Source organism: Oncorhynchus masou, chromosome 32, assembly GCF_036934945.1.
Source record: "Oncorhynchus masou masou isolate Uvic2021 chromosome 32, UVic_Omas_1.1, whole genome shotgun sequence".
Classification (NCBI taxonomy): domain Eukaryota; kingdom Metazoa; phylum Chordata; class Actinopteri; order Salmoniformes; family Salmonidae; genus Oncorhynchus; species Oncorhynchus masou.
In genome coordinates, this window is record NC_088243.1 from 3,807,778 (window position 1) to 3,823,536 (window position 15,759).

General features: G+C 44.7%; 2 protein-coding genes across 3 annotated transcripts; one reads left to right on the plus strand and one right to left on the minus strand.

Annotated features, from left to right (window-relative positions):
- Positions 1-997: 997 nt before the first annotated feature.
- On the minus strand, positions 998-9,006 carry nusap1 (nucleolar and spindle associated protein 1). 2 transcript variants are annotated; one of them, XM_064953120.1, is made up of 11 exons: positions 8,702-9,006; positions 8,473-8,541; positions 8,063-8,281; positions 7,764-7,872; positions 7,481-7,576; positions 7,246-7,358; positions 6,709-6,905; positions 4,459-4,622; positions 3,474-3,590; positions 3,249-3,345; positions 998-1,268 (listed from the first exon to the last, which is right to left on the minus strand). In XM_064953120.1, exons 1-11 carry the CDS (start codon positions 8,777-8,779, stop codon positions 1,181-1,183), a joined length of 1,347 nt encoding a protein of 448 aa, XP_064809192.1. In that variant the 5' UTR covers positions 8,780-9,006; the 3' UTR covers positions 998-1,180. The 2 variants fall into 2 exon arrangements, with proteins under 2 accessions (XP_064809192.1, XP_064809191.1); XM_064953119.1 differs by having other exon boundaries at positions 8,063-8,284.
- Positions 9,007-9,117: 111 nt separating this feature from the next.
- Positions 9,118-15,637, plus strand: oip5 (opa interacting protein 5). Its single transcript, XM_064953121.1, has 5 exons — positions 9,118-9,301; positions 13,887-13,953; positions 14,503-14,625; positions 14,722-14,803; positions 15,052-15,637. The coding sequence occupies exons 1-5, from the start codon at positions 9,118-9,120 to the stop codon at positions 15,148-15,150; spliced, it is 555 nt and encodes a 184-aa protein (XP_064809193.1). The 3' UTR covers positions 15,151-15,637.
- Positions 15,638-15,759: the final 122 nt, after the last annotated feature.

The following is a 15,759-nucleotide window of genomic DNA, read 5'->3' on the forward strand; positions in this document are numbered from 1 at the left end:
TCGACAAGGTATCGATGGATTTTCTTACGATACTACATTGTATCACGACATGTTATGCTAACTAAAATTCTGTTTCAAATATGCGTATTGATAAGCATGCAAGCAAGTAAACAGACCAAACGATTCTAATGCTAACTAGATTCTAATGCTAACTCGATTCTAATGCTAACTCGATTCTAATGCCTTATTTTCTGTTCTTAAGTCAACACCATTGGAATCACTTTGAGTGATAAGGCTGATGGGTCCCTTTCAACTGGAGATTGATTTCACAGCCATCTAACGACCGTGCACACACAGGAGTCTGCAAACGAGGTATACAAGCATCATCCATCCAAGTCCTCAATAAAAACAAGGAATGTTACTTTGGGAAATGTTTTTTTTACTACTGGTATTTTACATTGCCTTTACATCAGCTAAGTTCAAAATGGTAAAAAAAAAAAAAAAATACAATTCACATGAATAACGAATATGACCAAACTGTACAAAATATTTAGGACTAAGGTCCCGTGTGGCTCAGTTGTATAGCATGGCGCTTACAACGTCAGGGTTGTGGGTTTGATTCCCATAGGGGGAGGAGCCAGCACAGAGGGGAATAAGTTATAAGTTGCTCTGGATAAGACCATCTGCATACGCTTTGATCACACCAACAGCCGGCATTGGCATTTTGGTACACCGGAATTACATACATTTCCAATGAAAACACCGGGTTTGCCTTGCAGCATGGCGGTGAAGTGAGTTCGGTGTGGTGCGTACGTTGGATTTGTCAAATTGTCAAACTGTATGCTGTAGACGGCTCGACAGAAATGGTAGCAGAAGGAGAACGTTAACCTTTTTGTTGCATACATAATCAGATGCTGCTGCGTATCATTTTGCACAGGGGGCTTGTAACCAAGGACACCGTCGGCGTGTTCGAAGCGTGAATGACTCAAAATGTAATGTAAATGTCTACAAAACGACACAGTTATACCAAATATGAAACATTATTTGTACACCATACTAAAGTTAATAAAAACATTTATTAAACGTTGTTATAAGTGAATCTAAAAATCGAAACAATCAAAAACAGGTTGGAACTGAAAGTCAAAGTTGAGGAAAAGGGTCAAGTGAAATAGGAATCAATCAGCGGGTCTGAAATGACAAGAGTTTAAACTTCACAAGAGCAAAAGTAAGTGTGGAATAATCAGGTCAAGACGAGGCCTCGTCTGGCTCCAAGCACCTTCTCTTTCTTCTGCTTCCTGTCTTCAGACTGTTTTGTCCTCCTTTCCTCCCTAGAATAAAAGCAACATGGAAATCAACATAACAGGTTATACAGCCAATCGTTCTGAGAGAAAACAAGTTTCAAAACAGGAGGCTCTCTCAATTAGCTTTTCCTTGATTCCTCATCTCCTTTTCAAATCAAATTTTATTGGTCACATACACCTATTTACAATGATGGATAGGCAGTTAACCCACTGTTCCTAGGCAGTCAATGTAAATAAGAATTTGTTCTGAACTACGTTTTGTTCTGTACAATAACTTAAGCATTAAAGACCCCCCCCCCTTTTTTTTTTTTTACATTTCTCCTAAAATGACAACCCCCAAATCTAACTGCCTGTAGCTCAGGACCTGAAGCAAGGATATGCATATTATTGATACCATTTGAAAGGAAACACTTTGAAGTTTGTGGAAACGTGAAATTAATGTAGGAGAATATAACATTAGATATGGTAAAAGACAATACCAAAAAAAATGTGTTTCTTTGTACCATCGTCTTTTTAAATGCAAGACAAAGGCCATCACGTATTATTCCAGCCCAGGCACAATTTAGATTTTGGCCACTAGATGGCAGCAGTATATGTGCAACGTTTTAGATTGATCAAATGAACCATTGCATTTCTGTTCAAAATTGTGTGCCAAGACTGCCTAATTGGTTTATTAATAACTTCAAGTTCACAACTGTGCAATCTCCTCAAACAATAGCAAGAACAGCAAGAATTAATAGCAAGGATTTAAGCTTTCTGCCAATATCAGATAGGTCTATGTCCAGGGATTTTTTGTTGTTGTTGTTACTTACGACCTCATGCTAATCGCATTAGCCTACTTTTAGCTCAAACGTCGCAAGGTGGGCCCACCAATCCTGTAGATGTTAACTGACTTGCCTAGATAAATAAAGGTTACATTTTAAATGGTGTAATTTCCACCCCCGCATATGTTATTGTGATGTAGCGTAATGCTTGTGTTTCTAGCTCCAACAGTGCAGTAGTATGTAAAAATGCACAACAATACACACACATCTAAAAAGTAAACGAAGGGTATAAATATATAAACTCCTCAGATACAATAAATGTGGCCTCGGGATGTGTGGTGTCCAGTTTGCACACGAAATCCAGCGTAGTTCCTTGAGGGCCGTCGTGGTATTCGGCTTGAGGGGGAATATACATGGCTGTGACTATAACCAAAGAGAATTCTCTCAGGAGGTAATACGGTTGGCATTTGATTGTGAGGTATTCTAGGTTGGGTGAACAAAAGGACTTGAGTTTCTGTGCGTTATCACAATCACACCATGAGCAGTTAATCATGAAACATACACCCCCACCCGTCTTCCCGGAGAGTTCTTTATTTCTGTCTGCCCGATGTACTGAGAACCCAGCTGGCTGTATGCACCGGGGACAGTATATCCGGAGAGCCATAATTCTGATAAACAGAGTATGTTACAGTCCCTGATGGCTCTCTGGAAGGAGATCCTCGCCCTGAGCTCGTCTACTTTATTGAACAGGGACTGAACATCAGCGAGTAATATACTCGGAAGTGGTAGATGATGTGCACGCCTCCTGGGTCGGACTAAAAGTCCACTGCGAATACCTCTTCTCCGTCGGAGGTGTCATGGAGCAGCCTCTGAGATAAGTTAAATTGCCAAGGGGGGTACGGACAAAGGATCCAATTCGTGAAAGTCGTATTTCTGGTCATAATATTGGTGAGTTACTGCCGCTCTGATATCCAAAAGTTATTTCCGGTTGTATGCAATAACAAAAAGGTTCTAGGGTAATAATGTAAGAAATAACATAGAAAAAACCCTCAAAATACTGTAAAGTTGCTTAGGAGCTAGCAGCAGAGCCTTTATGTCTGTCAGCACCATCTTGTGGATGGAGAAAGTCCCTTCTCTGACATACCTCTCCAATATGTTTAGAGGAATCAAGGAAAGGTGAATTGAGAAAGGAATTCAATACAATTCCCCCTCTACTTTTAACCAGTTGTTTCCGGATACTGACCTTGTCTGAACCGAATGCTGTTTGTAGTTCTTCTGGTGGGAGGGAACGGTCTGGTCCACCGTGTTCTCTTGGGCCACCATGAATGGCTTCAGCTTTCCTATGTACAGGCAGACCAGAAACGATGACCAGTAAAATAAACGTTTTTGTTAGCCTACAGACAACCAGGTTTGTGCTGAAATGCACTGGTATACAGTCAGAATCTGAATGCTGACATATATCTCTTACCCTTATGAGGCTTATAGGTGAGAGTCTTAGAGAGACTGGCCTTCAGATCAAAGTTGGCCTTCTTGTTGGTTTCGGGACAGTTAGAAAGAACACTGGTGTTCGCATTAAACACAAACGCTGAATAAAATAAACCAAAACAGAAGCCAGTAAGGGATCCATTCATGCACGGAAAATAACAAGACTACTTAAATTAGATTTAGATTTAGCAGGATGTATATTGAACAAAACTATAAAATGCAACATACAACAATGTCAAGATTTTACTGAGTTATTTTTTCCATCCTATAAGGAAATCAGTCAATTTAAATAAATAAGGCTCCAATCTATAGATTTCACATGACTTGGCAGAAGCACAGCCATGGGTGGGCCTGGGAAGCCATGGGTGGGCCTGGGAAGCCAGCTCCAGCCAATCAGAATGAGTTTTTCCCCACAAAAGGACTTTATTACAGACAGAAGTACTCCTCAGTTTTATCAGCTGTCCGGGTGGCTGGTCTCAGACGACCCAGCAGGTGAAGAAGCCGGATGTGAAGGTCATAGGCTAGCATGATTACACATGGTCTGCGTTGATTTTTTTCCCCCTATACAAACTGCCAAATTCTCTAAAACAATGGGGGTGGCTTATGGTAGAGAAATGAACATTCAATTCTCTGGCAACAGCTCTGGTGGACATTCCTGCAGACAGCAAGCCAATTGGTTGGCAATTGCACACTCCCTCAACTTGAGACATCTGTGGCATTGTGTTGTGTGACAAAACTGCTAATTTTAGAATGGCCTTTAAATGTTCGCCAGCACAAGGTGCACCCGTGTAATTGTCATGCTGTTTAATCAGCTTCTTGATATGCCACACCTGTCAGGTGGATGGATCCTCTTGGCAAAGGAGAAATGCTCACTAACAGGGATGTAAAAAAACGTGAGAGATGAGCTTTTGAAACACGGGACCAACACTTTCCATGTTGTGTTTATATTTTTGTTCAGTGTAGGTTACCTGGTGTCTTAGCGCTGGAAAAAACAAAGGTCTTGTTGACTTCAGATTTCCCTCTAAATGTAGTCTCTTTCCCAGGAGTGAGGAGGTCCACGCGGGGTGCCATACGTGCTGGCGTCTTCACCATAGTCTTCTTGTGCTCATTATCCTGAGTAGCTTGAGAGAACCTGTACACAAATCAACCGTTGGACTGACTATTTATTTAACCAGGCAAGTCAGTTAAGAAAAAATACATCTTATTTCCAATGACGGTCTCGGAACAGTGGGTTAACTGCCTTGTTCAGGGGAACAGTGGGTTAACTGCCTTGTTCAGGGGAACAGTGGGTTAACTGCCTTGTTCAGGGGAACAGTGGGTTAACTGCCTTGCTCAGGGGAACAGTGGGTTAACTGCCTTGCTCAGGGGAACAGTGGGTTAACTGCCTTGCTCAGGGGAACAGTGGGTTAACTGCTTGTTCAGGGGAACAGTGGGTTAACTGCCTTGTTCAGGGGAACAGTGGGTTAACTGCCTTGTTCAGGGGAACAGTGGGTTAACTGCCTTGTTCAGGGGAACAGTGGGTTAACTGCCTTGTTCAGGGGAACAGTGGGTTAACTGCTTGTTCAGGGGAACAGTAGGTTAACTGCTTGTTCAGGGGAACAGTGGGTTAACTGCCTTGTTCAGGGGAACAGTGGGTTAACTGCCTTGTTCAGGGGCAGAACGACAGATTTTTACCTTGTTAGGTCAGGGATTCGATCTAGTAACCTTTTGGTTACTGGCCCAATGTTCTAACCACTCGGCTACCTGCCTCACCCCCCACACTCTAACCACTAGGCTACCTGCCCCCCCCCCCCCACACTCTAACCACTAGGCTACCTGCCCCCCCCCACTCTAACCACTAGGCTACCTGCCCCCCCCCCCCCCACACTCTAACCACTAGGCTACCTGCCCCCCCCCCCCCCCCCCACACTCTAACCACTAGGCTACCTGCCCCCCCCCCCCACACTCTAACCACTAGGCTACCTGCCCCCCCCCACACTCTAACCACTAGGCTACCTGCCCCCCCCCACACTCTAACCACTAGGCTACCTGCCCCCCCCACACTCTAACCACTAGGCTACCTGCCCCCCCCCACACTCTAACCACTAGGCTACCTGCCCCCCCCACACTCTAACCACTAGGCTACCTGCCCCCCCCCCACACTCTAACCACTAGGCTACCTGCCCCCCCCCCCCCCCCCACACTCTAACCACTAGGCTACCTGCCCCCCCCCCCCACACTCTAACCACTAGGCTACCTGCCCCCCCCCCACTCTAACCACTAGGCTACCTGCCCCCCCCCCCCACACTCTAACCACTAGGCTACCTGCCCCCCCCCACACTCTAACCACTCGGCTACCTGCCCCCCTCCCACACTCTAACCACTAGGCTACCTGCCCCCCCCCCACACTCTAACCACTAGGCTACCTGCCCCCCCCCCCACACTCTAACCACTAGGCTACCTGCCCCCCCCACACTCTAACCACTAGGCTACCTGCCCCCCCCCACACTCTAACCACTAGGCTACCTGCCCCCCCCCCCCCCACACTCTAACCACTAGGCTACCTGCCCCCCCCCCCCACACTCTAACCACTAGGCTACCTGCCCCCCCCCACACTCTAACCACTAGGCTACCTGCCCCCCCCCCACACTCTAACCACTAGGCTACCTGCCCCCCCCCCCACACTCTAACCACTAGGCTACCTGCCCCCCCCCCCCACACTCTAACCACTAGGCTACCTGCCCCCCCCCCACACTCTAACCACTAGGCTACCTGCCCCCCCCCACACACTCTAACCACTAGGCTACCTGCCCCCCCCCCCACACTCTAACCACTAGGCTACCTGCCCCCCCCCCACACTCTAACCACTAGGCTACCTGCCCCCCCCACACTCTAACCACTAGGCTACCTGCCCCCCCCACACTCTAACCACTAGGCTACCTGCCCCCCCCCCCCACACTCTAACCACTAGGCTACCTGCCCCCCCCACACTCTAACCACTAGGCGACCTGCCACCCCTTGACAGGTTCCATTCCACAAACTGGCTATAGCATTCAGTAGTAACTAAATCTGTCCCAAGAAATGCCAATACGTAGTGGTCACCTGAACGAAGCCAGTTAGCAACTCATGGCAGCACATCTTGTTTAATGTGAATGTTCTATCAGAAGTGGTAAATCAACAGACACCTAGAAGCTTAAGCTTAGGAATACTCAAGACAAAATAATGTTTGAGTGTCTCACCGAACGTTGATCCGGCGTGTGGACAAGACTGTGGGTCTGAATGGGACAACAGTGTCCTTTTGGGGGGTTTTTCTGGCCGAGATTCTACGTTGGTCAGTAGCTGGTTTGCTGGCTGAAACCTGGGTAAGTCTGCGTCTGTCTGTAACTGGTTTCTGGGATGCAGGGCTGAACAGGGAGACGCGGCTCGAGGTTGAGCTCTGCAGAAACAACAATACATTGACCACACCAAGCAACACATTGGATTTGGGAATCATCCTGCTCAAAATAGCCATCTGGTTTTACATTTGGAAACATGTTTAATTGGTGGTAGTAATTTCACTTTTAACAACTATGGAAACCAAAAAGTCTACTTTCTGTTTGAGTTTTTCCTTCAGTTGGTGTCAAAAGAGTCTGAAGAATAAAATGTGTATATAGTTAACTATTTGCAAAAATGTATAAATTGATGACTACAAGAAAACAATGTTGCCTGGGCTTATTATTTAAGGAAAACCACACAGTGGCCAGATCCCAATGATAACACTATATACAATTCATTACCTTCAATTCATTCACTGAATTCCTGAACAAATCCATTTTCTTGGTCTTCCTGTCCACGTATGAATCAATTGACTCCATCTTTTTGAAATGCGCCTCGTGGAGCTTTCTGAAGTCTACAATAGAAAGTGGTTATCAGTATATATTTTTCTTCTTCTCTCTCCATAACAGAACAGAGAGTTTGAGCATGTTATTAAGTTCGAGTAGCTACAGCAAATATGATTGGGACGACACTAACTTGGTGTAGTAGGCTTCAACATCGACTTAGTCCTCTTCAGGAGCCCCTCGTAGCGAGGGATCTTTCCTACTGGCTTCACCACCTTCTGTCCCTCTCCTGTGAAAAGCAATATGAGAACAAGACCAATCATAGAATATTATAACCAGAGGTGATGTTCACGTCGTAGTCACCTATTTCATGAACAATAGGCCAGAGACACACCCCGCATTAGACTTCTGGCAACAACAACAAAGCAAATGTGTCTACACAAATCATCATGGCCTTTAGAGCCCTCCAGACTAACCGAACATCACTGCTGCAACTTTGTGTTCAGGTTCAGGCACCCCAGAATCCTTAGCAGCAGACACTCTCCTTCTCTTCGAACTCCCTTTGCCAATGATTGAATCAGTCACCTATATTGAAAACATTTAGCTTGCTATTCATCAATAAAAATATAAAGCAAAAATGCATGTTTTGGTTGTCAGAGATACATGCACAGCATTATTTCAGTGTAAGAAACACTTCTCACACCTCTTACATTTTAGTCATTTAACAGAAGCGCTTATCCAAAGCGACTTACAAGAGGGATACATTTTTACATACCTCAGCTGGGGTGAGTGGCGCTTTGGCAGGTTCACATTCTGCCTCCTCATCTTCAGGCTTCTTCCTCATTGTCGGTTGCCCTCGACCACGACGTTTGGTTACAAACTCCTGAGCTGGAGGTTTTGGTGACAGCTCATCAACCAGTGCTGAATTGTTTTCATCCTGAGTTGAGTTGCTGTTAACCGTGTTTTCCTGTGCATCAACACCAGTCTCACCTCCCTGCTAAAAACACGACCACCATCTGTTATTACTAGCTATAATTAGAATTACAATGCAAAACAGATCTGCAGACATAAAGAAACAAAGCGAGTTTAAAATATATATATATATATCCAAATATACATAGGAGATCATGTTGAAGCGTTATCATTTGAGCAGAAGTGGGAGGGAAATTAAAAGCCAGAACTTACGTCCACTGCAACATCTTCCTGCGTTTGTTGTTGGAAATACTCCCTGAGCGCCTTCAGGAGCTTATCAGCCTGTGTAGTAGTTACGGATTGAACAGTTAGCAAGGTACACTGCATAACAAACGAGATGGATAATAGCTAGTTGGTTGACGTTAACTAGCTATTGTAACTAACCACTCACAACACAAACGAACAACCCAATGAAATAACACTATACATTTTTGCGATTTACCTTCAGTTTGGAGGATTTGAGACCAACCTCCTTTGCAAGATTGCGCAATTCGGCATACTTCATGGAATCCAAGTCCATTTTTATTCTTGTTTTCGCGAAAAGCAAAGCAATGTGCTTGCCAGTGTCACAAACACGTTCAATGAATCAATCAACTATGTATTTTGTCGCGCCTTATGGTCAACATATGCAAGTTTCAAAAAACTGGAGTATAGGCCATTTGATTGGCTGGCAGATGTATACGGAAGTACCTTTCGACCAATTAAAAATGATTACTATTTGGCGCCATGGTTCTCCGCTAGATGGCGATAAAACCACGTGGGGGGAAACTATCACAGAAGACACTTGAAAGTAACACAAGAGGTTATCACTGAAGTTGAACAACGTAGCATTTTGAAAGAATATAATATTTTTTTTAAATGTATGATTTTGAGTCATTTCAGTCCTGCGACACAGATGACCAAAAACTGGAGAATGAGTCAGTGAACCAAGCCGTCGTCGAGAATCCAGTGACTTTTCATTGTGGACGATGCAACACCGTGTGGGCTGATTCCCGAGGGATCTGTGGAGAAGCAACATCGGTCAACTCTCTCATTTGTCTTGGTAAGTTACTTCATTGGATCTAACTAGCTAATTAGGTGCTCAATATTATTTTTTTCTAACAAGAAATCGTGACCAATGAATTTATATATACACTAGATGACGAATAGAGGGCGCTGTGTTGAAGCCACCTCCATCTTGGCACTTCTTCACCGGTGGAAAAAAATAATAATATCGAATGCTTTTAAAACACGGAAGCCAAACGCGGAAACTATGGATCATAATTCATATGGAGCCACTAGAAAACCCTACATTAACATGTCTGTTAACGGATACATCCTGAAAATAAATCCACTATGATTACTGGCCTGCTAATATGCCAGAACCCTGTTGGCTAAACTGCAGTAGAAAGGCCCATAAAACGGATCCAAATGGTTGCTCAATCAGGCGGGCTACATGTCTTTATTTCGAAATTAATATGCATTCAAAAACGCCATGCTTTTGAGAGATTATTCAAATCACTTAGGCTATTCACTGAGTCCAGCGTCTTGTACTCACTTGACAACAATCCCATTCGTCATTACATTGTGTTGTTGTAGCCTAGGGTAGGATACATTTGTTGTCCCTTAAAAAAAAAACTGAAACTAGGGTATATTTCCGAGCTGCTACCCAGGGACTGTGAATTATGGGCTATAATGCGTACGCTTCTCACATAGGCTACAGGCAACATCTCCAGCCTGTCTGTCTTTTGATCTGTTGTGAAATTACGCACCTGAACCTACACGTTGCAACGTTTATTCCTTTTAAAATGTTAAATGTAGAGGCCCAGGAAAAGCAAGACTACAAAAGCTTGTTGGACACTTACTTCAGGCGAGAGAGTTCGAAAGGAGAAGCCCATATTTTCCAATAGGCCTATCATAACACTGGGCTACATCCTGACTAAATAAATCATGAGTGGCCTGCTAATGTACCTTTCTGGACCTTCTAAACTGTCGAGAATACAATGCATTTGGAAAGTATTCAAGACCCTTTCCACTTTTTCCACATTTTTGTTACGTTACATTTTTTTCCTCATCAATCTACACACAATATCCCATAATTTATTTGTTTTATTTCACCTTTATTTAACCAGGTAGGCAAGTTGAGAACACGTTTTCATTTACAATTGCGACCTGGCCAAGATAAAGATAATGACAAAACTAATATACCATTTGCATAATTATTCAGACCCTTTACTCAGTACTTTGAAGCACCTTTAGCAGTGATTACAGCCTTGAGTCTTCTTGGGTATGATGCTACAAGCTTGGCACACCTGTATTTGGGGAGTTTCTCCCATTATTCTCTGCAGATCCTTTCAAGTTCTGTCAGGTTGGATGGGGAGCGTCGCTGCACAACTATTTTCAGGTTTCTCCAGAGATGTTTGATCATGTTCAAGTCAGGGCTCTGGCTGGGCCACTCAAGGACATTCAGAAACTTGAAGCCACTCCTGTGTTGTCTTGGCTGTGTGCTTAAGGTCATTGTCCTGTTGTAAGGTGAACCTTTGTCAAGTCTTAACCTGCTCCACAGCGCTCAGGACCTTTTATCAAGGATCTCTCTGTACTGTGCTCTGTTCATCTTTCCCTCGATCCTGACTAGTCTCCCAGTCCCTGCCACTGAAAAACATCCCCACAGCATGATGGTGCCACCACCATGCTTCACCATAGGGATGGTGCCAGGTTTCCTCCAGACGTGACGCTTGGCATTCAGGCCAAAGAGTAAAATCTTGGTTTCATCAGACCAGAGAATCTTGTTTCTCATGGTCTGGGAATCCTTTAGGTGCATTTTGGCAAAACTCCAAGTGGCCGTCTGGCCAATCTACCATAAAGCCCTGATTGGTGGAGTGCTGCAGAGATGGTTGTCCTTCTGGAAGGTTCTCCCATCTCCACAGAGGACCTCTGGAGCTCTGTCAGCGTGACCATCGTGTTCTTGGTCACCTCCCTGACCCCCCCCCCCCCCCCGATTGCTCAGTTTGGCTGAGCGGCCAGCTCAGTCTTGGTGGTTCCAATCTTCTTCCATTTAATAAAGATGGAGGCCACTGTGTTCTTGGCCTTTCAATGCTTCAGAAATGTTTTGCTACCCTTCCCCAGATGTGTGCCTTCACACAATCCTGTAACGTAACTCTACGGCCAATTCCTTCGACCCCCATGGCTTGATTCTTTTCTATGACAGTCCTCTTCTGGCTGTGCCGGGTCAGAGATTATAACAGAACATGGCCAAGATGTTCAAATGTTCATAAATGACCAGCAGGGTCAAATAATAATAATCACAGTAGTTGTCGAGGGTGCAACAAGTCAGCACCTCAGGAGTAAATGTCAGTTGGCTTTTCAAAGCTGATCATTCAGAGTATCTCTACTGCTGTCTCTAGAGAGTTGAAAACAGCAGGTCTGGGACAAGGTAGCACGTTCGGTGAACAGGTCAGGGTTCCATAGTCGCAGGCAGAACAGTATAATGATTTTCTTGTCTATAAACTTAGGCCTATTAGCTCTGACACAACCAGTAGTCAGTGTGTAGGGGAAGCCAAAAATAAATAAATAAAGCCATATCACAACCTACACTATATATACAGCGGTATGTGGACACTCTTTCAATTGCGTGGATTAGGCTATTTCAGCCACACCCGTTGATGACAGGTGTATAATATCGAGCACACCGCCACGCGATCTCCATCGTCTGTCCTCGGTTGCAACACTCACTACCAAGTTCCAAACTGCCTCTGGAAGTAACGTCAGCACAAGAACTGTTTCGTCGGGACGTTTCATAAAATGGGTTTCCATGGCCGAGCAGCCGCACACAAGCCTAAGATCACCATGTGCAACGCCAAGCATCGGGCTGGAGTGGTGTAAAGCTCACCGCCATTGGACTCTGGAGGGATGAATCACGCTTCACCATCTGGCAATCCGACAGACGAATTTGGGTTTGGCGGGTGCCAGGAGAACGCTACCTGTCCCAATGTAATAATGGTCTGGGGCTGTTTTTTTATTGTTCAGGCCCCTTAGTTCCAGTGACGGGAAATCTCAACACTACAGCATACAACGACATTCTAGACGACAGGCCTGCACAGAGGCCTGACCTCAACCCCATCGAACACCTTTGGGATGGAATATCGTTAGCTAACTTGAATGATATTAATACATTATACTTGTTTACTTAGAAATTGACTCCTTTAAATAATGTACTGTGGCAAGTTTTCCATAGGAAATAAAGAGGAAGTGGAATCCATCACTTCCATTGTTTGGCTGTGCCCATAGCAACGTTAGAACATTCGGTGGATAGAAACAGCTGCAGGAAGTTGGGGTGATGAGGGTAGTACTGCAGCACCCCCAGAAAAATCTGATTAGTGATTTTTAAAATGTAATTTTTTAAATGAAAGTAATTTAATGGTCCTTTACTAGTCCTGTATTAGCGGACCAATAGCCGTCTGTACCGCGGGGACAAAAAAAAATCTCTGCAAAAAATACTTAAATACATGTCATTTTGTCCTTCAAACACTTAATTGAAATACTGTAGAATTCCATTCATTTTCTATGGAGGATCGCTCCTACTGAGCCAATATGTCCCACCGGTGGCTTCAAAGCCTCTCAATGGCCAATTCAATCGGTGATGTCAATTGCTCTGAGACCTTGAAGTAGCTGTTTCCCCCGCATTGTTTTGTGGAGCGATGATGGATGCGGGGCGGCAGCGTAGCCTAGTGGTTAGAGTGGAGGGGCGGCAGGGTAGCCTAGTGGTTAGAGTGGAGGGGCGGCAGCGTAGCCTAGTGGTTAGATTTAAAAAAGGGTAGCCTAGGGGTAAAAATCACTAATCAGATTTTAAGAGTGGAGGGGCGGCAGTAGCCTAGTGGTTAAGAGTGGAGGGGCGGCAGGGTCCTGCAGTGGTTAAGAGTGGAGGGCCAGCGTAGCCTAGTGGTTAAGAGTGGATGGGCGGCAGCGTAGCCTAGTGGTTAAGAGTGGAGGGGCCAGGGTCCTCTTTGGTTAAGAGTGGAAAACTTGCAGGGTAGCCTTAGTGGTTAAGAGTGGAGGGGCAATTTCTAAGTAAACAAGTATAATGTGGTTAAGTGGAGGGGCGGCAGGGTAGCCTAGTGGTTAGAGAGGGGCCAGGGTAGCCTAGTGGTTTCCTCCGGCAGGGTAGCCTAGTGGTTAATGGAGGGGCAGGCGTAGCCTAGTGGTTAGAGTGGAGGGGAGGCAGCGTAGCCTAGTGGTTAGAGTGGAGGGGCGGCAGCGTAGCCTAGTGGTTAGAGTGGAGGGGCGGCAGCGTAGCCTAGTGGTTAGAGTGTTGGACTAGTAACCGGAAGGTTGCAAGTTCAAACCCCCGAGCTGACAAGGTACAAATCTGTCGTTCTGCCACTGAACAGGCAGTTTAACCCACTGTTCCTCTGCGTCATTGAAAATAAGAATTTGTTCTTAACTGACTTGCCTAGTTAAATAAAGGTAAAAATAAAAAATGCTTCGTAGTGGGGTCAGTTGTTGATGTGTGCAGAGGGTTCCTGAGCCCAGAGAGGGACAGAAGGAATACTGTTCCACCGTTAAGGACCTGACCTCTTGGCAGAGGCAATACACATAAGGGATGGGATGCACATGGAATAAAGCTGTGTAATGATGTCATCTCTTTTCAGAGGTAACCCAAGATGTGATCATCAATAGTGAATGTGAGTGGAGCCTGGATGGTCTGTTCAGTGCATGGTATGATCAATGTGCCTTTTATTTTACATTTTTACTAGTTATACAACTGAGAACATCTTCCTAATATTGACTTGCGCCTCCTCAGAACAGACTCAATTCGTCGGGGCGTGGACTCTACAAGGTGTCTAAAGCGTTCCACAGGGATGCTGGTCCTTGTTGACTCCAATGCTTCCCCACTGTTGTCAAGTTGGCTGGATGTCCTTTGGATGGTGGACCATTCTTGATACACACAGGAAACTGTTTAGCGTAAAAAAATATTTTTTTAAACACAGCAGCGTTGCAGTTCTTGACACAAACCGGTGCGCCCTGGCACCTACTATATATCCCGTTGACGTTCTGAATGACACACAGACACGTCTCAATTCTCTCAAGGCTTAAAAATCATTCTATAACCCTCCGTCTCCTCCCCTTTATCTACACTGAAGTGGATTTGACAGGTGACATCAGTAAGGGATCATAGCTTTCACCTGGAGTCACCTGGTCAGTCTTATGTAATGGAAAGAGTCGTGTTCTTAATGTTTTGTGTACTCTTTTCCCCCTCATGTACAGTGTGTACAACACTCTCCAATGCGCCGGCTGTCTCTGTCTCGTGGGTGTAATTCTCTACTCAACACCAGAGCACCTGTCTGCTCTGCGCAACCTCTTTCTCCTCCAGAAAGACCAGATGTACTGGTAAGTAGTAAACGGTTACCTTTTTGTTGTTGTTTTTACCTTCCGTACATAGATTTATCTCATGAATGGATACGATTATTTCTTCCTTCCCCCTAGTTATATTTTCAGCACTGGCCAAATGGTGAAAGCATCGACCCTCGACTTTAGTGTAGCACCATTAGGAGAACGTTTAAGTGAGGTAAGAATTATTCTTTTTATTTTTTTACCCTGCACGTTGACACCCGTCATCTATTTCCACCATAGTAGTCAAAACATGTTTAGTCTCTAGCCATGAATGTTACATTGAACTGATACTGTTCCAGTGAATGGTGTTCTTCAGGGTTTGGAAGGTTAAACTGAAAATTCAAATCACTTCCTGAATTGACTGCCTGCAATTTAAATTGACCCCCCCCCACCCAACCCTGTCTCGTCTGTTCCTCCTGTCAGCTGAGACAACTGATCCAGGAAACGGAAAGTCACCTTAGCAATGTGTCAGCAGTGATGGATGACACCCGCACGAATGAAGGCACCTCCTCTGTCCAGTAGTCAAGCTGATCCTACCTGGGTCGTGTTCATAAGGGCACGGTATAGCAAAACGTTTTAAAAACAGAAAATTTGCGGTTTAAGTATTTTTTTTTCCGTTTCTGTGCCTTATGAACTTGAAAGAGCCTGTTCTGTTTGACAATCGTCCATCAACTGCACTTTATTCTCTAGTTCCATCTTTTTAAAGGGCCTTTTTGTAGCCTGGGTACCAGTCTGTTTGTGCCATCATGCCACTCCTTTTGTTACGCCAAAAAAAAAAAAAATATTCTCAACTGTTTGACTAAATAGAGGACATTCCTGTGTGGTGTTCCACCGAAAATGGAAAATGTAGAGTGAAAAATGGGAGTTCCCTCCTTGAGATGTTGAAAAGTAGCTACCTCGTATTCTACTGTTCAATATGTTTGCCTAGATGAGACATGGCACTGCGTGTTCAGGTATTAAAACATCTGTAAACTAATAAAACAATATTTAAATTTGTTTACTTCTATGACCATGTTGCATCTTTGTAAAACCTTGCACTGTAATTTGTTTGCTCAGTGTCTGTACGCATCTCTTGCCCAGGGATTGATGGACATATAATTCTTTTTTACCTTTAACCTCTGGGATAAGGGG

Bases quoted from the DNA above. Each gene is read 5' to 3' on its own strand.
- nusap1 (XM_064953119.1), bottom strand. From the start codon at position 8,779: ATGGACTTGGATTCCATGAAGTATGCCGAATTGCGCAATCTTGCAAAG. The intron at 8,542-8,701 runs GTAAATCGCAAA...ACTACTACACAG, and splicing joins TCAAATCCTCCAAACTGAAG to GCTGATAAGCTCCTGAAGGC. The intron at 8,285-8,472 runs GTAAGTTCTGGC...TCGTGTTTTTAG, and splicing joins AGGAAGATGTTGCAGTGGAC to CAGGGAGGTGAGACTGGTGT.
- oip5 (XM_064953121.1), top strand. From the start codon at position 9,118: ATGTATGATTTTGAGTCATTTCAGTCCTGCGACACAGATGACCAAAAA. The intron at 9,302-13,886 runs GTAAGTTACTTC...ATCTCTTTTCAG, and splicing joins CAACTCTCTCATTTGTCTTG to AGGTAACCCAAGATGTGATC. The intron at 13,954-14,502 runs GTATGATCAATG...CCTCATGTACAG, and splicing joins GATGGTCTGTTCAGTGCATG to TGTGTACAACACTCTCCAAT.